This window comes from Cephus cinctus, unplaced genomic scaffold (genome assembly GCF_000341935.2).
Source record: "Cephus cinctus unplaced genomic scaffold, Ccin1 Ccin1_scaffold0670, whole genome shotgun sequence".
NCBI classification, from domain to species: Eukaryota; Metazoa; Arthropoda; class Insecta; order Hymenoptera; family Cephidae; genus Cephus; species Cephus cinctus.
This window is the reverse complement of record NW_014333297.1, coordinates 34,427-58,122: the sequence shown is the minus strand read 5'-3', so window position 1 is coordinate 58,122 and position 23,696 is coordinate 34,427. Positions and strand designations below refer to the sequence as shown.

The 23,696-nt window shown below is 48.1% G+C and overlaps 2 protein-coding genes across 13 annotated transcripts in view; one reads left to right on the top strand and one right to left on the bottom strand.

Moving 5' to 3' along the window:
- The window catches only part of LOC107269565 (lachesin), a 78,605-nt gene extending 59,217 nt beyond the window's left edge, over window positions 1-19,388 (top strand). For 7 of the 10 annotated variants that reach the window (XM_025086871.1, XM_015743563.2, XM_025086868.1 and 4 more), the window contains exons 5-9: window positions 12,955-13,165; window positions 13,768-13,827; window positions 15,135-15,285; window positions 15,578-15,738; window positions 16,775-19,388. In XM_025086871.1, the coding sequence (XP_024942639.1) occupies window positions 12,955-13,165; window positions 13,768-13,827; window positions 15,135-15,285; window positions 15,578-15,738; window positions 16,775-16,875 (684 nt within the window). In that variant the 3' untranslated portion in view covers window positions 16,876-19,388. The remainder of the gene's footprint in view (window positions 1-12,954; window positions 13,166-13,767; window positions 13,828-15,134; window positions 15,286-15,577; window positions 15,739-16,774) is intronic. The other 3 variants (XM_015743564.2, XM_015743565.2, XM_015743566.2) reach the window with 3 other exon arrangements.
- A 2,672-nt stretch (window positions 19,389-22,060) lies between these two features.
- LOC107269558 (zwei Ig domain protein zig-8) overlaps window positions 22,061-23,696 on the bottom strand; it is a 28,745-nt gene continuing 27,109 nt past the window's right edge. For all 3 annotated transcript variants that reach the window (XM_015743551.2, XM_015743549.1, XM_015743550.1), the window contains exon 7: window positions 22,061-22,422. In XM_015743551.2, coding sequence (XP_015599037.1) covers window positions 22,286-22,422 — 137 coding nt within the window. In that variant the 3' untranslated portion in view covers window positions 22,061-22,285. The remainder of the gene's footprint in view (window positions 22,423-23,696) is intronic.

Sequence of the window (23,696 nt, the reverse complement as noted above, 5' to 3'; positions counted from 1 at the left end):
CCCCCCCGCACTCCTCGTCCCTCTTGGCTCGAATTCACTATCACACACAGATAACTCGGGTCGCTCGGCTGCTCTCGATCGACCAATCGTCCTGTTCCTGTGGCAGGAGCATGGCACCCAGGACCCAGCGAACAAATTTAATTACGAGCCAGGAAAAACAATGCTAGAACCCAGGGCCGAACGGACGGGCCTGCCAGTTCTCGAGTGCCAATCGCTCGCCGGCAAATCCATTCGTATTTTCTGCAAATCTCGCGAAACGCCCACTCGCCTCCGACGATTCTTCCCTGGACTCTCCTTCCACTTCGGCTTCTGTAACGACGACAAATGCAATTTAATCGTCTCTCTCGAAGTTGCGCCTTCGAGCTGCTTCGATTTCCAGACAAATTCTCTTTAATTCAACACTCACGCTCCATTGGATTTTCAAGCAATCTGGAATTTACTCTTTCCATGCAGATGACTCTGGATCCTGAAGTCATTATCCTCTGCAGCTTCCCTGTACGAGCGAGGCTGTACCGCAATATTCTCCACGTCTTTTGAATTATTCCCGGCGCCACAGGATCGTAAGAATCAAAGTCCCATCAGGTCGCTTTATTAGTATACTTTGGCAGCGGGGAAAGCAGGAAGGACATTCGAGTCGTGAGTGAGGAAGGCCTTAGGGCGGATACACAATTCCGCCTACCTTCGCGATAATATAATACTCGTATAATATAATAATATAAAGGTATTGGCTGTCAGCCAGCAGCTTCCACTCTAGCATCCAGCAGCCTACCCCTCATTCTCATTCTCATTCTCATTCTCATTCGCGTAAGCAGGGCTGCCCACGAGGCAGACTTGGGAATCTCGAGAAGTAACATTTCTCTTGGCGAGAGAGCCGAATACCTTATCGATTTCCCTCGAGTCGACATTCGCCAGTCGCGAAGGTGTTGATGGTCCAGGAGGTCCTGGCTGGCTGGGCACGGAGGAGCCGAGGAAAATTACTGGGAGGCTCGTAATTAATCGGTGCCGATGAAGAGAGCCATCACGTGGGAGATCATATAGGCTGGGAGGCTATAGAGTCTTGTCTTGCGGGTAGTTGGTATAAGGACGCCCGCGCCGCGACGCCACTACATGCAATAATTCCTTCGCCGGCAGGCTTATGCGGGACTTAGAGGTAGTTCATGGTGTTTCAATTACACGTGCAATCATACCCATATTACATCCGTTATACATATACCCCAAGACATTTGAGCCAAACGCCTTCGTCCCCTTCGTCCCCTTCGGCTCTTTAAGAGGCTGCAATCTTGCTCCTCTCGCTCCAACGCTACTATCGGGGTACCACTTGGTCGTTCCACCATCGAGGGTACTCTACTCTAGCTCAACCAGCATCCACTAATACCAATACTCCTGCTAACAGGCGCAACTACTAGTAGGTACTACTGCTACTAGTATTAGGACCATATCTTAACAGCCCCTACAAGATCTCTTCCCGTCCGCTTTCTCCGCTTCTCTCGGGCCATTGTAATTGGCTGCCAAATGGAAGCTCGTCCTCCCCTAAATCTCACCGAGTTAGCTCGTACTTTCACGTCAGCCACCTACCAAAGGGAAAGGAGCTACCGGAATGGGATCTTTCGACTCGATTTGCTTATTCAAGGAACGCGATGCAGCCGCCCGTTTATCGATCGAATCCTCCGAATCAGTCGGATGCTGCGTCCCGCAAAACTGGAACCTGCAGAGAATGCAGGCTGGCTGCTCCCTGCACGCGACCCACGTTGGCCATTGAATTCGTTGTGCTTCGATTGGTTTCCTCGTACTTTGAACGGAACTGGTCCAGACAGTCCAAATTCATCAGCCTTCCTTCGTAGCTTTGATCTTGAAACTTCCACGATTACGCGTGCTACCCTCTTGTGTGCTGACTGCGTGAAACCAGCGATATGCATAGTGACGAAGGACAATATAGTAAGACAATGTCGCCCCCTTTTCTCCTTTTCGTCCGTCTAGTCTGCCTCCGAGTGAAACCACCCCTAACGTTTCCCTCTGTCTCCCCGGTTCCCTCGCTGCCTCCATGGAGGCATGGTGGAGTCATTAACGTAGATGACGCTCGGAGATGCGCAGCTCGAGTCCTCGGCTTGGAAATGATTCCCGGCGAAGATAGGCGAACTCTCGTTATAACGATTCCAGGAATATTACAAGCTCGTGTATTTTTTTTGTTCTTCGACTCCTTTTGAGTCTTTTCTTTGTTCAGATTCAAGGCCCTCCCTCCTGTCGCCTGTCGCCTGTCGCCTGTCGCCTGTCGCCTGTCGCGGAATGACTTTACTAATCGATCATCGAGATTGTAGGCGTCGACGCCTGCAGGCTGCGTCGCCTCGGGACTCGGTGCATGATTTTCCAGGATGCAATCGACTTTTCACTTCGTTCCTGTTTATAACAAGGAGCACTGTGCGTTGCTGGGGTGGCCCCGTTACTTGAGATTAAAACAATACGTGCACCATCCTGCCACTTTCTCAGAGGCTTCTACGAACCAATTAAGTAACGAAGAAATATTTATAATTACACTGTAATAGCGAGTAAGGGAGTGAGGCTAGTGCGCACTAAGACAAAAGGGTCTTGGTATAGTCGGTCCACAATATATAATATGGAAAATAAAATATCTAGCAAACGACACGTGGCTCCGGATAGAATTCTTGTTTGTATTCTTCAGTATTGACGTGCATGATTTTCCACTGAAAAGAATTTTATTTCTTTACTTTAACATATATTTACGTTATTTAATGAAAAGCCACGTGTGATTTCCTGAGGATTGTCTTTTTTGGGAATTGTTCAAAAAAGTTGATTGAACTCATGAGCCGACTACGGGAAACGATTAGCGTCGTCCAACGTGGACGCTACGGCGTCGCCGTCGACTGCTTCAATCTTCAGGTTCTCTTAACCCTTAACGGTCACGCTTGAGTACAGTTTCCATAAGGATCACACGTTAGGTTAGGGTCCCTGTGACCCCAGACGACCGTTAAGGGTTAAACACTTGCACCACCACCACCACCACCATCGCCTCCTATACCTTGGCTCCGAGGATTCGTCGTGGTATAACAAATGTCGTAGGGGTTGTTTTGAATGGAAGCGCGGTAATTGCAGGAAGACAAAAGAAGACCTCACACTCCGACGGAGCATCGGAATTCCACGACGGGCTGGCGTCGTCACCGTCGTCACCGTCGTCGCCGACGTCGCCAACACTATGCATTGTAGTTGTAAACGTTGTCGTAGTCGTAGCGAAGTCAACCCTTCTAACGTCGAGACGAAAAGGCTTCCCGAAGGAAAGGATTCTCTCCCTCTTTCTCCCACTTTCTCCCTCTTTCTCACATCTCTTGACTCGTCGTATAATGAGGCACGCTCACACGTTTTAACGCCGCCGAGTCTCGCGCCGCGTCCATAAGGCGTCGCGGTGCTTCGCTTGGCCAGAATATTTTGTACGTCGCGTCGAAAATTGCAAAATTGCTGCGATCCTGCGAGGATCCTGCGAGGATGCTGCGGTGCGAAATACCGTTGCTTCACGCATCGTACTCCATGGAGCCCCCGTACCTGCCGGACAGGACAAACCAGCCTCGAGATAGACCGGCGCGACGAGAAGCAACGGAGCGGGAAGAAGGGCGAAGGGCGAAGGGCGAAGGGCGAAGAGCGAAGGGAGCCAGAGGGTAGGAGGGGACAGAGAAGACCAGAAAGAGCTCTCTTCGTAGCGACGTCATTGTCCCAGAAACGGACGCTAATTGGGCCGCGATGAGACTCGCATTTATCCAGGACGAAATATTTCGCGTCCTTTCAAGCATGCCCTCTAGCTCGCTTACCGGGCCTTTAACGCCCAGGTTGCCGATAATTAACGAGGATCGAGGAATTCGAACAATCGCTATTGTGGCACTGGCGCCACTATACAGAGAGAGCGAGAGAGAGAGAGAGAACGAGCAGTGCCAAAAAGAAGAAAAATATATATCAAGGGAAATGTGCGATTCGCTTTCCTTTTTTTGCGAAAAATAAAAAATACTTCGAAATCAGTCAATGCTTCGCTTGATTATGTCTCTTAGCACTCGGACAGTACTACAGCGACCTCTGTGGTACTTTGCCTCCAGAGAAGAATATAGCTCGTTTTCCCTATCAGTTCCATAGCAGCCGTAGCCGAAGGAGATTCCTGAAAATCCACGTGGGCCGTTAGCGGAATACGGGGCAACATCTCTGGCGCCGATAGGTCGTTCACGGAACCCACGTGAGGGTTACACCTGTCTAAGGGTCGTGTCAACCGGAAAAGATGCCGATGAGATTGCGTTATTGGCAGCGAAGGCTATTAGCGAAACCCAACGAGCCAATTAGGTTTCGTTCTGTGGCCATACAAAAGACTTTTCGCCAGGACAAAAGGATCTCGCGACGCTTGACGAAACTTTGCAAAATAGTCGACAGGGACTTCCCGCCGAATGAGAAGCCAAAGAGCGTGTTGACTCGAGGGACGCGATGCGTCCAGATTGCACCGCGCCGTGCATCGACATCTCGGTTCACCGGATGCGATCGAATATCGATGCCCACCGAATCAGAGTGAGAGAGAGAGAGAGAGAGAGAGAGAGAGGCTACAGCTACCTACAGCCAGTGTACCCCTTGCCTCCTGCCCCCATTCCTCAATTCTCTCATCTTCGCAAATCAATGAGCAGTAGGTACTGTCCGGACGCAAAAGGTGATGAGCTTGGTTGGGACCCCAGCTACGAGGAGGAAGTAATAGAAGGTGGCGGGGGAGTAGGAGGAAAAATAAATAGAGGAGGAAAAGGTGGAAAATCCAAGGGAAAGGGAAAACGAAGCCGAACGACGGTAATGACGAACCGAAAATAGCCCGTAAAATCTCTGAGGCTTTGCCTCATTATTTTTTCCCGACAACGCTGAAAACTGAGGATGAGATCGAGGACGATGAGGACGATGAGGACGATGAGGACGATGAGGACGATGAGGACGATGAGGACGACGGTAACGATGGAAACGACGCTCGACGCTCGACGCTCGACCAAAACGATGAAGACGATATCTCCCTTTGAATGCGAGGCCGAAGATTGCCTCAGAGTAATAACTGTTGCAGAGAGACCTTTTTCTTTAAAAAATCGCCGATTCGTGAATAACAAATAAAGAAAAAGTTGAAGCATGTCGCGAAGGTATCGAGAAAGTTCAAAAACATCGCGATGCTCAATCACACGCTGCCACGAGCAACGAGCTATTCTTGCTGTTGCTCCTGTATCGCCTGATTGTCGCTGGTTGTCGCTGGTTTTACTGCTCGGATCAGAGAGTTGAAAAATGTGAAGGGGGGAGAACCGGGCCATCCAGTTGCTTGTCTCGAATATCGATTTGCTCCACTTGTCTAGCATAACTAACAAGAGAGGGAGAGAGAGAGAGAGAGAGAGAGAGAGAGATAGGGGCTTTGACACTCGCTAATTACCTGATACATCTGTAATTAAATAGCAACTAATCCAATGGGAAGTGCATGCTTCTAGTGTCGCTCTTTTATTTTTTTTTCACGAAAAAAGGGAAAATCGCGATAATAGTTCCGGCGGACATGGGAAGCTTTTGCGTAAAAGCGTTTTGCATTGGTAGTTGGGGGCTCAAATGATTCGTGGCAAATCCACAGGACGGAAAATCGGAAAATAATAACACTGTGAAATCATTCTCCGGAATGGCAGTGGAAGAAAAAAAAATGTAATATGGATATACAACACGCGGTATGGTCGTAAATGAATATGCAACGTGATATCCCCCCTCCGAGTTTCGCGCAAAAATAAAAGAAAAAAATGGCATCTTTTCGCTCCGTTGCTGAGAGAATCACTGAGAGAAGTACGTCCGGCAACAAATCTTGATGCCGCATTTTGCGCATCCTGCGTTAACAGTTACGTGATTGTCCATTTAGCTGGGCAGCATCAAGAATTATTGTGCGCAGACGTTAAAGGCGGAACAAGCGCACACAGATTTAGATCAAAGGAACAGTTTCTTTTATTAACTTAATAGCCTGTCTACCCGTGAGATTTCTGCCATTTCTTGCTGCTCCTGCTGCTCCTGCTGCTCCTGCTGTTGCTGCACAAAACCTGGCTGGCAGTTCCGAGATTCAGTCGGGAGTCAGAGGATGCCCGGCTGAAAAGTGAATAGGGAATATGTCGAAACGCGAAGAAGCAGCCTTCCGCGATGATTCACTTCTGAGTGGAATCCTGCGTCCTGCAGGACAACGATCTCCTCCTACTCGCAGTTGTTGCCTGTGCGAGCCGTTGTCCAGGTAGTCGTTGAGTTTCCCGAGAGGATATGTTATTTTCAGGGGAGACGCACCCCTAGAAGTGCCCGTCTAGCTTCGTAGCCAGTCACTCGGCCGTACGAGCGGCCTTTCACGAGTCCAGTATCACACAACACTCGAGCTCCTCCCTGCGCCGGCCGGACGGACTGTTGTACATCTGCACTCCAGCCTGATTGTGAGCCAGGCCAACGAACCAAAGTATCCAAAGGCAGCCCAAGGTTCCACGCGAGTCCCAGCTCCACCCTACCAGTATACCGAGCGGACGCCTTTGTTTGCTCAGTGTGCTCAACCATTACCAGCCCCAACTACATCTCGTATCTGGATGCGACTCCCCGATCACCTCCACTTTTCCCTGCTCCTTGAGATTCGGCTATCAGGGGCGCTGCTAACCGAATAAAGTACAGAAGCGCGGAGGGTGGTTTCTGTAAATGTTGTTCCTTTCGCGCAGTACGAAGTGTCTCGAGAGGCAGAGAGAGAAAGAGAGAGAGAGAGAGAGCGAGAGAGAGCGGTTGGAGGGAATTGGAAAGTGTGTAGTAGCTGCTACCGTTTTTCGCGTTTATCTTCGTCGTCGTAGCGTATCCCGCGGTACCTTGAAAGCACATACATACGTAGAAGGGATGTATATGCTCGTCAGGTTTACTGGCGCGGGGCGGTCGGAGAGCCAAAGGTTCTGACGCTGTGGTGGCCCAGCACGAATTTTCTCGGCGGCCACTCGTCACGAGGGTCTATAGGGCTAAAGTCTATAGGACTAGGACGCGACAAGAGATATCTGAGCGGCTGCCGTTTCCTTCTATAGGTCCTCCTCCTCTTCTATCTCAGTCTCCTCATCCTGCCGCTCACTCACCTCCAGCTATATTCCTAACTCTCCCGTACCAGTACCACCATCACATTTTTCAACCCCCGAGCAGCCTCGAGACTCGCCTCTTGACTTTACGACCTCCGCTAGATTAGGATTTATTTTAATGCTAAAGGACCGTCGCACCTTTCTGACTCTTCTTATTTTCTCTTGCTCTTTTTTTAGCCCCTCGCTGCTTTCCCTCCTTTTACACTTTGCCCTCCTCCTGTTCTTCTCTCCTTCCTGCTTTTACCTCTGTGTGCCTCAAACGCGAACGTTCGCTCGCAACCCCTTCGGAAGAGGGCAACGCGCTTCGCAGTCTTAAATCAATTGATGTTCCTGCCACTTCAGGACTACGTAATTGAAAGGAAGGCAAGAGCTAGAGGGGAGAGGGAGAGAGAGAGAGAGAGACAGGGGGGAGTCCTATGCTAGAGGTGTAAAAGCCTTTATTCATCTAGTCTTTGCGCAACAGCATATCGCAGAGAGTAGGAAGTAGGAAGATGGCGGTGCATGGTAATACTTTCTGTCAGCACTGTAGCGACAGCACAGGTAGATGCAAATAATGGCGATAATGGCAATATAATATCTTCTCGCAAGAGTAACGCAACGCGCATTCTTCTAATGCATATATGCTGTTGCTTGCTGTATCATTGATCTGTGAAAACCAAGTGGAGAACTTTTCTCGATATACATATAAAAGAGGCTGGAAAATATTGCAAACAGCAATACGCGGTACCAGGAAATATCAGCAGCTCCATGGACATTTCAGCCCGTAGAGATACCGAAGGAGGGGAAAGACCGCTGGCGGATTTATTCACTATTGGCTATTGGCTATTGGCTATTGGCTATGCATTATAAATTTATAGATTGTGACGTGATTTCTCGATTCACGGTCACAAGGTGACTCCGGCTACCGATACAGATAACGTTCCCGCTTTCGGGTTCCCTTCGGGTCGCCACCCTGCTCAGAAGCTACGCTCTCGGGTTGATTCGTATAGTTATGCCAATGCTCTCGTAAGATTTCGTTATTGTTTAGTTGAGGTCGAGGTGCTCGAATCTGCCGTGGAGAAGCGACCGTAAAGGATCTCCAAAAGTATTGCGTACCGATTCTCTAAGGAATGCTCTCTATTTGGTTTAAAGGGTCACCTCGAGGGAGATGGAAGAGTTATCGGCTATTAGGATCTCGCCCAATCGGAATGATTAGTTCTCGAATTTGGTTTTTGTCAAAGCAGTCTGTCTCGGGGCACCGACCGAGGTGTCACGGCTGTCACGGCTGTCACGGCTGTCTCGCGCTCGCGTGTTGTCTGTTGACAGTTTTTCCAGCTGTGTTTCGATCCGCTATAGAAAGTTCACGCTCGTGTAGTTCTCGCGTTGCTCTCGCGATATCCAGGAAATTCAGTGGATTTCCTGTGAGTGTTCCGGAGGTGTAGTGTCGTGCCCCAGTGCAGTGCCCACCCGAGTGTCCTCTGGATGCAGTTCTCGGCCTTTACGGATTAGCTGCACCAGCTCCGGTGAGTCTGCCAATTTATTAATTGGTGAAGGGATTTCGACTTGATACGTCCGATTCGTTCTGTTACATTCTCGATCCGTTGCTCTCTGTATCTCGCGCTATTTGCCCGGCGCGTACTCCGACCCTTTTCTAAATTTTCTAGAGATTCTGAAGCTACGAGAATCGCGTCTCCCAGTTTTAGAAATGTTCGCTTGCAGGCACGAATTTCATCTGCAACGGGAGTTACTACTTTGTAGAGCGGCTGAGGTGGAAAAGCAGCTTTCAGTTGCAGGGTAGCAAAGTGCTAGATAAACATGTGATGGATATTGTTTGATTTATGCGCGACGCGCGGGGACGCTGCAATCTCCCGAGCGATTCGATCCTAGAATCCCTTTCGCTTCCTTCGGAGGCTCTGCGACAGCCGTGCCTCGATCTGCCACTTTCAGACTGAGAGCATTTAGCCTCAATTGTCCAGTGCACGCGCACGCGTGTACTCACGCAAAGAAAAAAATCGCAGCGTATCCATAACTGTGCCGAGACGTGGCTCAGCTTGCGCTTAGGACTTATTGTCCAAGTGCCGACTGCACGCAACACCTCGCAGATTTATGAAGCTCTTGCAAGCATGGAATTCCCGGTTAGAGTATCCAGAAGGGAATTGACTTCCCACGACTGAAAAGCACACCGTGAGTCTTCACTTCATAGGATGCATGTAGATAGTCCAGGAATATACTAGAGGCTATTTACATTGTTGACAGCTTATTCGTTGCCGAGATTTATAATCGAATCCTAAAATCCTAATCGTTAAAAGTGAAATCGAGCGTATTTAATTTCTCACGATAAACGCAATTCGAAAGTCCAACGGAAGGATTCAGACTTGGATTTGGAATCGGGAAATGGAGTGGACTGTAATCTGTGGTAACAGTCGTACATATAATAAAGAAGATATTTGCGTTAGAAATTTGGTAATTTTTTTGGCAGACTTCCGATACCGGCGGAATGTCGTATCTTCGTGCAGCAGCTTCACGCCGAACGTGCGATTTGCAATTGTTTTGAGGTATGAAATATTAAAAAATAATCAATATTTGACACATGAGATTTTCCAAATTCGCGCACCTTTTCACCGTAAACCGGAACCTTGCATCTTGGTTGATGCACTCTATATACATATACATATGCCTGCTGGTGAAATCGTCATGTAGTAGTTCCTCCTTTTCTTCCTGAGGGATGATCTGGTGCAGGCGGCAGGGAGAATGCGCCCGGGTGAGATATACGACTGTCGAGTAAAAAGGCATCGTTACCGGCGGAGGCTCATTAAGCGGAACTACCCCCAAGACAGCCCTAGCAACACCTTCGCTCCCAGCTTGCTAGTTGGTGTGCTGGGCTGAACAGAGGGCCAATACTAATTAGAGCCCTGCCTCTTCTTTTCTCTTTCTCTCTCTCACACACGCTTACATACACTTACCCCCTAGGCTGCTCGCCGTTACGCTGATGGATTCTCTTGATTCGTTTACAACCCCCCCCCCCCTCGCCATCCTCATTGAGCTTGCTCTTCTTTTGCCTCTTCTTCTTTCTTCACTCTTATTTTCCTCCATTCGCCGTGAATAGAGGAAAATGAATTATCATGCAATTTTTTGAAATGGAGCGCATCATCGAATCCCGCGGGTCCATTCAAAATCTCCTGGGATAATATACGGAGGACTGGAGCGAATGAGAGAAGGAAATTCCTTTCCGACGCACTTTGAGCTTCCCGCTGACACATTTCTCCGAGGCTAACTGTAACGCATCCGCTAGCCTCCCTCCTCTTGCTAGACTCAGTGTCCCTATCTAACTCGTAAGGTCTCCCTCTCTTTCTCTCTCTATCCCCTATAGGGATTTGCTACATTGGGACTCGGAGTTTGTAATCCTCTCTGGGCTCTTGTCGTCCTCATCCTTGCAGCTCCTACGTAACTGACGAATTAAAGGGAAATGAAGATTCTCCGAGCGAATGATGCATACAAAGCAGCCCCTCAGCGCGCTTTCGAGTTGACCTAAGCAGAAAATGGTAAATCTTTTAGCTGCAAAGCCGAAGACTGGAAAAGCCCCTCTGGTTATTACCACCCCGCAAATTGCGATGGAAATAGTTTATTCCCGGCATCGTAACCTGTTCCCTGGAAGAGCTTCCTGCAACTGCTCAGCGGGGCCGAAGATAACGATACCGAGAAAGGCTCGCAATACTTTTCCCCTATTTCGCCACTTCAGGCTACTTCAGGCTACTTCAGGCCACTTCGCGCCACTTTGCTCCATACTTAGCCATTCGCTCGCTCCTACTTCTTCGTGTAGCCAGAGCTAAATATCGCAGTCAAGGATAACAGCGACACCCGTTTCCCTTTTGGGCGATGTCGCTCGCTTATTGCGCATGGCTATGATAATAATAATAATCTGTCCCGAGTGCGACCCGCTTCTCAAGTAGCGAGAGTTACCACCCAGTGGTATTCCGAGGGTGCCAGCAGCGAGAAAAGCTCAGAGCTGTTTGACAATGACGAAGGAACACGAAAGGAAGTCAAGGGTAGTCAACGGTGGCCAATGGTAGCCAGGGTAGCACCTTTCCAGGCTCAGTGCGACGTAAGCGAACCCACTCCCGTACTGAATTATAGTTTTACTCTCGCAATTTCGTCTGGCTGATTCCGATACAATTCTTTATAATGCCGAGTGCTTTGCAGTGGACGCAATATATGTATGTCCACTTGATATAATTCCGCCCGACAGAATCGGATCCTAACGAGTTTACGAATCCAAATCGGATTTCGCCCCAAAGGAGGGAATTCGACCACGAGGGATGGAAGCGTGTAAGAGCTGGAAGATATTTAATTTCCCTCGAGCGGCAGGCTGGCGAGGAGGATGAATTGCAGATATAAAAGGCGAGAAATGATAACCGGGCTTACGGGGTTGGGAAACGCTTGGGACAAAAGGGAATGTTAAAAGATACGGGAACGTATTTTAATTTACATTTTAATGGCTCGACTTCCGCCTTTTCTCCACGGCTCGTGCCCGCAGAGAAACAATTCGAAAGTCAAACCGAAACTCTACTTTACTGCCTACTTATACGAGCGAGCACCAAGTGTCACACAGCTTACGCAATTCCTAGCGCAAATCTGCGCTTCCGGAAACTCTCTACTCTCAGCTCTTCGAGGTATTCGCGCGACAAAAAAAAAAAAACATTACGACTGCTCCGACCACGCTTTGGGATTCGCTGCTTTCTTGTGTTCTTCGTGAGCTCGTATGCGACATACGTAATGCGACGACTGAACGGCTGATCCCAAAGAGCCAGGGAAGGCAGATGATGCTCTGCTGCTTGGAACTGATGCTGTTGTGCTACTGGGACTTTTCCAATATTATTGTTTTTCTTGGTGATTACGGTGACAGGACAGGACGTAGGTCTTCCTTGTCACGTTGTCACGTTGTCACTATATCACAGTCTTATCGCAATCGGTGCAAATATGGTCCTAGACGGAAACTCATCTGTTGTGGATTCGAAAATGCTTTTTAATAAACTTCGTGGTTCTCCGTGGCGTCTCGTGGATGCTGACGGTTTCAGCTGGTATAATTAATTGCATTCCTCTGTCTTCTCTCTTCGGGTTAGAAATTAGTTCCGTCGAGTCGCAGAAATTACTCAAGGAGGAGGAGAAGAAGAAGAAGGTAAAAGTCAACGAGAATTGGACCAAGAAGGGTAAAAAAGGTATGTCATGCGAAACTGAGGAAAAGTGGGAAAAAGAAAAGTGAGAGAAAAGGGGAAAAGAAAGAAAAGAAGGAAATGATGGATCCCAGAGTTGAGTTCGAAGTAATAGCAGCCCGTTTCTTAATTATTCTGAAATGAATCAGCCGGCCTGGAGAAATTATACGTAGCCGTTAACGAGGGGGCCGATACAGCATCCTGCTCCCCTGCTGGGCTGCAGAATATCTGCCTCTATAAAAACATGCGTTTCCGCGCCACCGTTTTCCTTTCTTCATTCCCACTAGAACTACGATTAGTCGAATCATTATGTAGATGCGGGTACAGCTGGGCCACAGCGAACGCACGTACTTCTATAACTGTTGGGGTCGGTTCGAGGCAACCCTTAACAGCCCTCGGAACAACCCCTTGAGCCCCCTTGCCCCTCGGCCAATGGTACTACCAAAACTCGCTGTACTTGGAGCCCAGTTCGTGCTTTTGTCGGGGGTCCCGTGTGGTCCAGCAGCAGCAGCAGCAGCAGCAATAGCAGCGGAATGCGTGCGAATGCTAGGGATTGTAAAAAAAGGCATTTAATCGATCCTACATAAATCGATTATCTCGAATGCACATGTTCGATAAATCTTAAGTCCGCGTCGCTCTGATTTCAGGTGTCCTGGATGCGGAAGCGCGATTTACATATTCTCACGTCATCGATCTACACATACACATCGGACAGTCGATTTTCCGTGATGCATCCTGAAACGACGGACGAGTGGAAATTGAAAATCGCCTTCGTTCAGATGAGAGACGCCGGGATCTACGAGTGTCAGGTGAACACGGAGCCCAAGATGAACCTGGCCTTCGTCCTCAACGTAGAAGGTACCTAACCACCTATAAGGCAACAGCCAGATAAGAAAAAAAAAACAAAACGTGTGACACGAGGAAAAGTCTTACTGATGATAAGTTACATGTCGATAGCGCGCACATTGTCATTGCTTTTCCGAAGGGGCGAGAAGTCACTTAGCACGCGCAGACACACCCTGCCAGTAGAATAAAGTAGAATAATCCGCCAGGGCATGCAAAGAGCATTCGACGAGCGGGAGCTTTTCGCTTGTACTGTACACACGGAGTAGTTTGCAATCGATAACGCGATAACTGATAAGTGATAAGGATCACGCATCGATGCGATCGAGCATTTGAGAATTCACGAGGGGATAACAATGGAAGAAGATGAAAGCGCGTCGAGAGGAATTTTCTCGCTCTGTCTCAAATCTTTCTCATCTTCTTCATCTTTCTCGCCCTCAGTACCTTCATATCGTGCTCTTCTTTTCTAAAATTCTATCGCTCTACGAAAATGTGGTCCCAATATACGGGAACGTGGTGTGAATCCTCCCTGTAGCTGCCGAATTTTCAGACGCGACGTCTCGATCCACCATCAGGAATTCGATTAACTCGATATCTTTTTTCTCCTACCGTTCCAGAACGTGCCCCTGTCCCCGTCGCCGCACCGAACGCTATTGACCGGACGTTCAGCTCATCAGGTTAGAGAGACACGTCGCAAGACTTTATCAAGCTTCTCGAAATCTCGAGTCGTGAAAGCTGCGCCCATAGCCCCACAGCCTCCCACAGCCACCCACAGCCACCCACAGCCACTGTACATGCCGCCCAGTGCATGAGTCCTCTCGTGCACGTATGTACTTGGACTTACGATTAAATGCAACATAGATTCGCGAATCCATCGACTGGTGCATCGTTGCGCAAAATCAAGGCGAATCACTTGTCAGCGCAGAAATGCGACACTCGTAGAGATATCGCGTAACTGGCCAGGCAGGAGATGTCGAGGGGTCGAGGGGTCGAGGGGTTCAATGGGCTTAGGGGGCTGCTAAAGGGATTCGGAAGTCTCAGGCTGAGGCTAAGGGCGAAAGTGTTTAATTTGAGAAGCGCATGAGCCGTCGCGCAATATGCCCACCTGCCCCACCTGCCCCACCTGCCCCACCTACCCTGCTGCTTTTGATCAGTCGCTCGTAAAGCCGCAAAAGTGCAAAAATCTCCCAGACAATTTGCACTCGCATGACCACCACACTGCTCGCTTGCTCTCTCTCTCTCTCTCTCTCTCTCTCTCTCTCTCTCTCGCTCTCTCTCTCTCTACGCTGTACTCTCTAGTTCTCCTTCTCATCTCCATACATGGTTCCATTAAAATGCGTCTGCCTGCTGGACCACGCGCTGTTAGATACACTTTGTCTATTTGGTTTTCCTGTCTTCCGTTTCAAATGTTTTTCGTCCTTTTCTTTTAGCGAGACTGAAAGGCAAGTGGGGGGTGAGTGGGTGGTGAGAAAATATCGAGACGGGCTTTGGACTTTTCGAAACTCCCTATCGATTGCCAGAGAGGCCCTAAGGCCTTTTTCGAAATCCCGAGCAAACTTTTCTCGCCATGTTCGACGGAATCGAATCCTGATCGATCGATAGTCAATACCCCCCGTACACACGCATTACATTACGCATACGTGTAGACGGACACACCTTGAGTCTATGCAAATACAATTGTTACGGAAGTTTTACGTCCGCCGGCACATTGTCATGATCTTACGTTGCAAACGCGCTGTCTGTATCCTGGCGACCAGCGCACGAGAGAAAGCAGGAAAGTCTATAAGCAACATCCAGAAATCCAGCTGCCAGCTGCGAATTCTTAGTAGACACAGGAGTTGCCGAGAGGCCTCCATACGAATGAATGGGTACAAGGATATCAATAAAAGATCGAAGCCCCTCTCGATAGATCTTCCCTCCATTGTCCCTCACCGGAAGCCGCCAACCGCGCGACCATTACAGGACGATGATGTCTGTGTTTCAGCGGCCCAGGCCAAAATTCTTGGCCTTGAGGATATCTACGTTAAGAAGGGCAGCACCATAAGTCTCACGTGCACCGTGAACGTGCAGAGCACGCCACCGAGTAGCGTCTCGTGGTTCCGGGGAGATGACGTCATCGATTTCGACAGTCCCAGGTACTACTACTAATGCTACTACTATTAATAGTAATGCTACTACTGAAAAGGGGAAAAGAATACATTCCTCTCCCGAGGAGAGAAAACGAATCCTGCGAACTTGACGACACGCGTCCTGTCAAAGTAGGCCTGCAGATTTGAAAAGGTCGCGGTGCAAAAATCACGTTGACGAAGGTCGCTGTCGCAAACTCGCAATTCGCTGGGTCGTATGTCTGGGTCATTGACTTGCAATGTGCGATGTCTGGCTGAGAATTATTGTGAAAAGCACAAAAAAGTATGTTTGATAATTCAGCGTTCATCACAGGGGCGGCGTTTCCCTCGAGACCGAGAAGACGGAAAGCGGCACCACGAGTAAACTCCTGGTGACACAAGCGCGGCTGAGCGACAGCGGAAATTACACGTGCAGGCCGAGCAACGCGAATCCTGCGAGCGTCATGGTCCACGTGTTGAACGGTAAGAGTTGAATTCGCTACACACGTATCTATACATAATTCACGAGGGCACGAATAAGTGGTAGAATGCGAATCAGCATTCGTATTCTCAATCCCAATGAATCTGACAATACCCGTGCAGCTTCCAGCTTCCAGCTTCCAGCTTCCACATTCCTCCCGTAGCCTATCTAGTAGGTCTTCTCGCTTCTGCCAAATTCTTAAGAATCCTAATGTTCTCGAAGCAGCTACTGCCAGACTTGGAGAAATGTTGTTTCCCGTGTAGAGCTGCTGGCTGCGCTGTGTATCGAGCGAGTCTGGCGAGAGACGTGGATTACAATGGCGCGTTACCCGTACACGTGGCTACACATGCATTAGCCAGGAGCGAGGAAGTCCGTTATGTTAGGCCAGTGTAGGAACGACAGGCACGCCGCAGGACGCTACAGGACGCTACAGGACGTTACAGATTGTATGGGGGGGCCGGCCGAAAATTAATGCAGTACCGTTCGTCTGCATAATTAATTTACAACGGGTCGAAGTGGCCGCATTGGCGGCCATTGACGTTATTTCAAACATAGCTGATTACTCTGCAAAATTGACCGCAAATTTCAATTATTTCCCGATAACCCTCATGTACTAGCGCCAGATCGCACTCGTACCCAGCGTTCCCTGCTCTCTTTGCACTCCTGTGTAGCGTAACGCGATATCCGGCAGTCACGCACTATGTTGCGTATTAACGCAATTTTATTGTCCAAATTTCCCAGAAGAGAGTAAGGGGGGAGGGAGCGGAGCGCACACTACTCGCCTGCTCCATCTCCCCCACGTGCTGCCGCAGGTGCCCATAATCATTTCCTTCGGTATAAGTTAGGCGAAGACAATAAAACTCTCGAAATCATTGATTCACTCGCTCCATCCGAATCCCAGTGTGTTTTTTGCTGCTCCTCGCCAAATGGAAATTACATTTGAAACGAGTAAAATCCTCTCGCTGCCGAGTAACATTCGAAGCACTTTTCGTGTAATTTAACGGGGAAATTATTAATTGCTTTTTTACCGACTTTCAGGAGAACATCCTGCGGCCATGCAGCACGGCGGAAGCTGCGGCATCGCGCCGACGATTCTGCAGGCGAGCTTCACGCTTCTGCTTGCGAATCTACTGAGATGAGCAGTTTCCACGTGAACGACGAAACAGCCGGCAGTGCGAGTGACTCGAATGAACTAAAAATCCAAGTTAAATGAAAGGAAACAGTGCTCCGGGAAACTAAGAGCTTTGCGCAAGGAATTCACATGCGCGCACGGTCCCTCAGGTGGAGACACGTCGAGTGTCCGGTCTACGATCTAACCTTGCTAGCCCTGCTAACCTAACCTAACCCAATTCAAATGATCGTGCTACGAGAAAAGCCCGCGCGCCACTTGTAATGTGTTTCATTTGCGTTGCGATCAGCGGAATTACACTGACAATGAGTTCTACGAGTGTCGCTAAAAGTTTTGACGAGTGAACGATTTTCGTATTAACGGGAAACTTTGCGAATGCCGGCAAATCAGTGATCGTTAGATTGTATTAGTTAACTAATCGACTGCAGTTGATTCTCGTATTTCTTGCCCTGGAAATCAAAATAGTATCCAAGCAAATTTTGTCAAGCGACTTTCGTCTAGTCTTCCGAAGACTAGTTAGAGAATTTTTCAAGGATCAACTCGGTTGACACGAAATTACGTGTGTTACGTATGATAAGGAACTAAAGAGTCGACTGTACGCGTAGGGACAGATTGACACGTATTAGCAAAGGTACCTACCTACCGATCACAGTGACTCATGTCGAGAGGCCTGTCGGAGGACCGAGAGGAAAATCATCCTTAAGGATAAAGGGGGAATAGCTTATGTCCTCTTGGTCGATACCCATAATTAAGTTACAGCCAGCGCCGCGGTAGGCAATAGGATTCAATTCTCTGTATATACATAAAGGAGAGGAGGAACACGCGAATAACGGAGCGCGACGCCGAGAAGGTCGTAACGCACTGTTGTACAGTAGAAAAGCTATTCTGAAAATGGTTGAGAAAATAACGATGAAAGAGAGGTTGGTTACGGGGAGAACAGGGAGGGGGGGGAGGAAGGAGGAAACCGAAACGATCTCATTCCTTTTTTTCTTTTTCGAAAAAATCGCAAGTGCTTAAATAATATCGGGAGTTTGATAGGGACGTTGCAAAAACATATTTAAAAAAATAACGTTTGACTCGGAAAACGTTTTTTTAGGACCAGGAAAACGTTACTTTAGGATCGTTGCTTTCGATTCTTTTTTAAGGGCAGCGGCTGACGTTATAGAAAGAGAAAAAAGAAGTATAATTCGATTTCGATTTACTTCTGGAATACGAATACAAACCCGATTAACTGGTGCTCTGCTTAACGTTTTACGATTCACGTTCAAAGGGCCAATGGAAAGGCCAACTTTCTCCTCGAGCTTTGCCCTGATCTGTTTTCTTTTTACTTTTCCTATTCGAAATTCCTTACAGCCGCGTCATTCGTTAATTTCGGACATTTCATCCGTATGATATCGCAATCAAAAAGATCCTATGAAGTCAAGAGCTCGATCAAAGGAAACAATCAAATCGATATTTCTCTTCGTACGCACATGCACGCACTGACAGTGACGTGTGGATTGTATGAAAGGGAAGAAGAAACGTCAACTACCTTAGTTTATACGTAATAGATACATGTTAAATATAGGTATACAAATACGTTTAAGAAATAAGAATATATATATACATATTACAAGTTATAAGTATCCGTTGTATAATAACGAGGGGAGCGATTCGCGGGACGAAGCATTCTCGTCTGGAAATCTATTGTTAATCGAAAGGAAGAGCCAAAGAGATCGGATGAATGAGGATGAATGAGAGAGATAATAAATAAAAAATATAAAAGTCGAAACGACGATGTCCTACGTAGTTTAATTAGTCAAATAATCACGAGACGTATCATCCCTAGACGGGTACACGTGTATCCCTTCTTCCCTGGACCCTTCGAGCCTTCGAGCCTCCGAGCCTCCGAGCCACCGACCGAAAGGTCTTGCTCCCTGGTTAATAGCGTTTCGGATCTGTTTGACCCGGTGTGTACAAGAGGTTTACCCGACTAGGGTAAAGTACGTTTCAGCTGTGCGAGAAGATACGATAATGCACGTAGCAGATGGAATAAAGGAAAAGCGCCGATATAGCACCCTCGTAATTTAATCGAAAGCACAAGAGGGTGTAGGGCTTTTTATACCTAAAGCAACCTAAGGCAACAGGACGAAATCAAAAGTAAACGTAAGGATTCACTTCTTGAATTCCCTTTTTTATAATAAAACGAGATTCATAAACGACCGACTGCAGATTCTGCATACCGGAAGACGACGGCAACTGACTAAAAGTGCGTTACATGTCACGTCTGCTCGCGCCAATTGCCAGAGGATCAAGACGCATTGTACATAGATAACGCAGGAATCGGTGGACATCTCGTTGGGCGATCGCGCGAAGTCACGCAGCCCGATCGGTCGCTGGTAGTCGGTAGTCGGTAGTCGACACCCACCCGCTCCACCAATATTTCCGTCCCTCTCCCATTCCCTCAATCCCTCTTTATCTGTACTGCGAAGATGTCCATCGACGCGAAGAAGCTGTTTCAATAAATGTAACGATTTAAAAGTGGCAAAGTGTTCTTCTACCTCTCGTCATCATCCGCTCGCTATATGGATGTCCCTCTTACTCATGTTTCCTTTATCCTTTCTCTCTCTCTCTCTCGCTCTCTCTCTCTATCTATTTATCTATCTTTTACCGACAGTTACTCTTCCTCTAACAGCCCAGTTTGCACGACTCTTCTCGCTTTACAGCTTTTCTCTTCTCTCTATAAAAATGTATCTTCTCTTTTTTCCTTGTGCAGCTCGACGCTTCGCTAGCGACTATTTTAACCTTCATCTTTTGCAATTTTTGACTGACACTCTCCCACCACTTTTCTTCCCTCACTTTCTCCCGTTAAATTCGGATCACGTTTTTTGTTCACCTCCTCGTTCGCCCCCTTTATTTCATTTGTTCCTCTTCGTCGATGCCCTTACTTCCGCAGACTCGAAAAGCGAACCAAGAGCGAACCAAGAGAAAGCGCGATTTCGTGAAATTCTGCAGGTTCGAAGCGAAAGGAGAACTCGGAAAAAATGGGCTCTGACTCCTGGGTTAAAGGAAAATCCTGTTCGCCCCCGAAAAAGCTTCTAGCTCTCTGCTTCCCTCTCGACGGCTGCTGAAATATCTACCGAACATGTCGGTCTGATCGTGTTTGCCGATATTTTACCGGTTTAATTGTTTTTCGATGGATGCGAGCCATTACGGCTTATGGGCTCTCTGGCTATTTGTTAGCCTGCGAAATTGAATTGCGTTAACCGGCAAGATGGCACAACGCGCAACCCGGACCTGACCTGAGCCCAGCCGAGAGGCCGTACTCGCTTTGGGTCCCATGACAATTTTTCACCTTTTTTAGCGCGGAAACTAATATTCAACGAGGAAGAAGAAGTTGAATCGCATCACGAAATGGCATCTGAAAGAGACGAGTAGACAAAGAGAAGCAAGAGAGCAAAGAGAAGAAACGTGTTGAAAATTTCGTACATATAACGATGTTCCCCAGAGCAGCCGGAATTATATTCTCTGAGTGACGCGCACGGTGGGGTTTTTTTTTGTAACGTCAAACTCGCGTGTTATAGGGTTATTGAGGAGAAAAAATATAAAAATGATGGAAACAGAATAGTCAACAGCCAAGGGCTGTGTATCGGCCGACTCGACAAGGCTCGCTCGAATTGCGCTTTAGCGACATTTATCGATGCGATTCGTTGAACTGAAAAAAAAAAAAGAATTTTCGCGGAACCGATGACGGTTGCGCCGGTGCAACGTGAGGGGTACCATTACGATACTACCACCACCACCATCCTCACGGACCGCCTCTTCCCTCTTCCCCGTAATCCTATCGTTATATTCGCCTCTGCGGATAAACTAACCTTCAATTTCGGGAGTTAAATTTATAGTTGTGCGCCGGGCGCACCGGCACGGCAGCCAATGTGTCCCAGAAGAGCGCAGAGCCGAACAATGCAGTTTTCCAATTTTCACTCTTTGACTACGCGTGTGCGTCTGTCCATGCCTGCCGCACACCTGCCCACTCTTACCTAGTGCAGGTACACGCGAGTGTGTAGGCATGCAGGATACCGGCGAACACCATGACTGCCTCTTGAAAGGCTCTCCCCCTTCCCCCCCTTCCCCCTTTCCCTTCCGCCGCGCCCTGTTAACATTCCATAACCCGGTAATCATAAAGCAATTTGATTCACGCTTTCCGAAAATGGAGCGTTACTTTATATGTTTGCTTTGGCGAAGCTTGAGCGGCACAAAACCTCAACGGATCGTTTTCGAAGCTGGAAAAGGATTCTTACGGAAATTCTTTCGATGTCGCCCAGTCTTATGTCTACTTCTGTTCCAACTGTCCAACCGAAGAACAGAAGTGCTACTCGATTTGGCAAAGCGTCGCGATAATAGTCTTGTAGGATGGAACGGCACTACGATTCAATGTAAATCCCAGAGAACCGGTTGATTTTAACTTACTTTACGCGTCTTGGCAATAGCTATGGCGTCCGCAATGGCGTCGGAGTCGCGAAAGGGTAGCAATACTGCCGTAGTGAGGATATAACGGTAGTGGGTTTTACGCAGCTCCACAGAGCCACCAGCCTGCCTACATGAATAATATTACATTTGGAGGCACCGCCACCCGAAGCGTGTAGCTGTCACTCCGCGCAAGGGACGAGGCGAAGTGTAAAATTCAGCTGGTAACATTTATGTAAAGCGCGGGCCTGGGCGAGAGTGGAAAAACGTAATATGCCCGTCCCGCCACTTCATCCCCCTTCGACTGAGTTACGTTACCAATGCGCAGCTACAAGCAGCACATGCTCGCTTCCCACCCTCACCTTTTACCCCTTTCATACGCAAAGCCTTTGAATCAAATATTTAATCTGTAAACGCCGATAGACGTACGTATAACCCTGTCCCTCTTTTCTCGTAGTTCGCTAAATAAATAATCGTAAAGTCCAAAAAGTTGATGCTCGTGAGGTCTTCCCGTGAGGTCTTTCCACTCTCGTGCGCAACGAGGTTGCTCGCTTATACGTGTACCTGGCAGCCTCCTTTCTCCTTTCCACCCACAATTATTTTCTTACCACGCTTATCCGATTAAACATGTACGTATCTCCCTCGAGTTGCTAAGTGGACCCAGCAGATACTTGGACGCGTACACGCACACCCACGTAGACGTTGCAGCTTAGGACTAGTCGACAGCGTTAACCTTGAAAATCGCAGGCTTGAAGAATCCAAGAACGCAGGGTGCTTTTATTTATATTATAACAAGACTACCTTTGTCTTCCATTGCGATTTCTTATCGTTTACTTACTACGACAACGTTGAACCCTTAAGGGGCCAGTTTGACCATGTACCCTTAAAATAATCCAGATAAATGAAAATGAAATACAATTATGCAGCGCAGAACATAGTACATGGAGGCATAGCCGCGGAATACTGGGAGCGTGTTAATACAAATAAGTCTGAGCCAGGCCGACGACTGTCAGGAGGGTCCACGCGAATGTGCCTTTCATTCTGAAGAACGTTACGTCAGATGCGGATGATACGTATCCAGCATCCCGTTGCATGGCTTCGGTTCTTTCACCTGAAAAACAAAAGAAAACAGAAAGAATGTAATCCACATATATCTCGGACTGCGCAAAATAAATTCTTGAATTTCTATTGTAAGTTTAGAATTTGTTAAGTAACGTTCAGCGAAAGCACGCGTGTACGTATACGGTGACGATTAAATCCGAACGGTGCGTGTGAGGTGGATCGGTCCATTAGATCGGCAGAATTAATGTTCCCCTAATTTCTCAACTGGAGCCACTTAGTTCTGACTGCGCAGCCTGTATCACACGTATGAGCCTACGTGCTGCACGTATGTGCGCTCGGCTAAGCCGTGGAACGGAGGCCACGTCATTATTAGACACATGATTCGTCGGGTCGATACGGAACTTGGCTTAGGGGATACCTGCAGAAATCATCCCTACGGCAGCTCAGCCCTGGAAATTCCTCTCGTGATTTACCAACGGCTCCCTGAGCATATAATAGGGCTTGCGCGCTTTACCAGACAATCCACTATACTATAATACGGCCTCTGTACCTCTTCCTTCGGGACTTACAGAACAACCTGGTTCCGTCGACAATGGACGACAATTGGGAACAAGATTTCAACGTTCTTCTGTTATCTGATCTTCAACGGAAGTATCAACTCACATCCAGGCTCTTCTTCTAATCCATTGGCAATCAAGAAACTCATTCTCCAGCAACGCATTGGCCTCCAGGCCGTCGCCATCAAGAGCAAGAGCAGGATGCAATCGAGTTCTCTCAGCGCCGACTCGGCGGTATACCTTCTACTCTCAATTTCCGAAAAACAAAAAAGAAAAAGGAAGGTCTCGGCGGAATCTCGTAGAAAAATCGCCTCCTCGTCCTATTTTTGCGAGAGCCAAGGCGAGGAGTACTTTGGAGATTTTTAAGTATACATCGGGGTCGACCGCCTCGAACTTGCCCGGTTCTCCAGGAGTTTAATACTTAACGGCTCCCTAGACTGTCGTCCTCGCACCTATCCGCAACCAGCATTATTCCTCTTGCATCTATCGCATAGCCTCCTCTCTTGTTCTCCTGCTTTCACCTTCTCATTTTTATTCATTCTTTATCCTTGCCCTTGTCTTCTAGTCAGCGATATTAAGTTTCTTTTCGGTTAAGTGAAAAATAAAACTTTCGAATTCAGTTTTGCGCTGTGTTCAAAGAATACGAGATTAAGCTTTCTTCTCTCTTCCATAATTCTACCGATCGCAAGGAAGCCGCAGGGTGCCGGGAGAGGGCGTCGCGGAACGTCGTGACGCTACTCGGGAACTTTTTCTACCGCCCCCACGA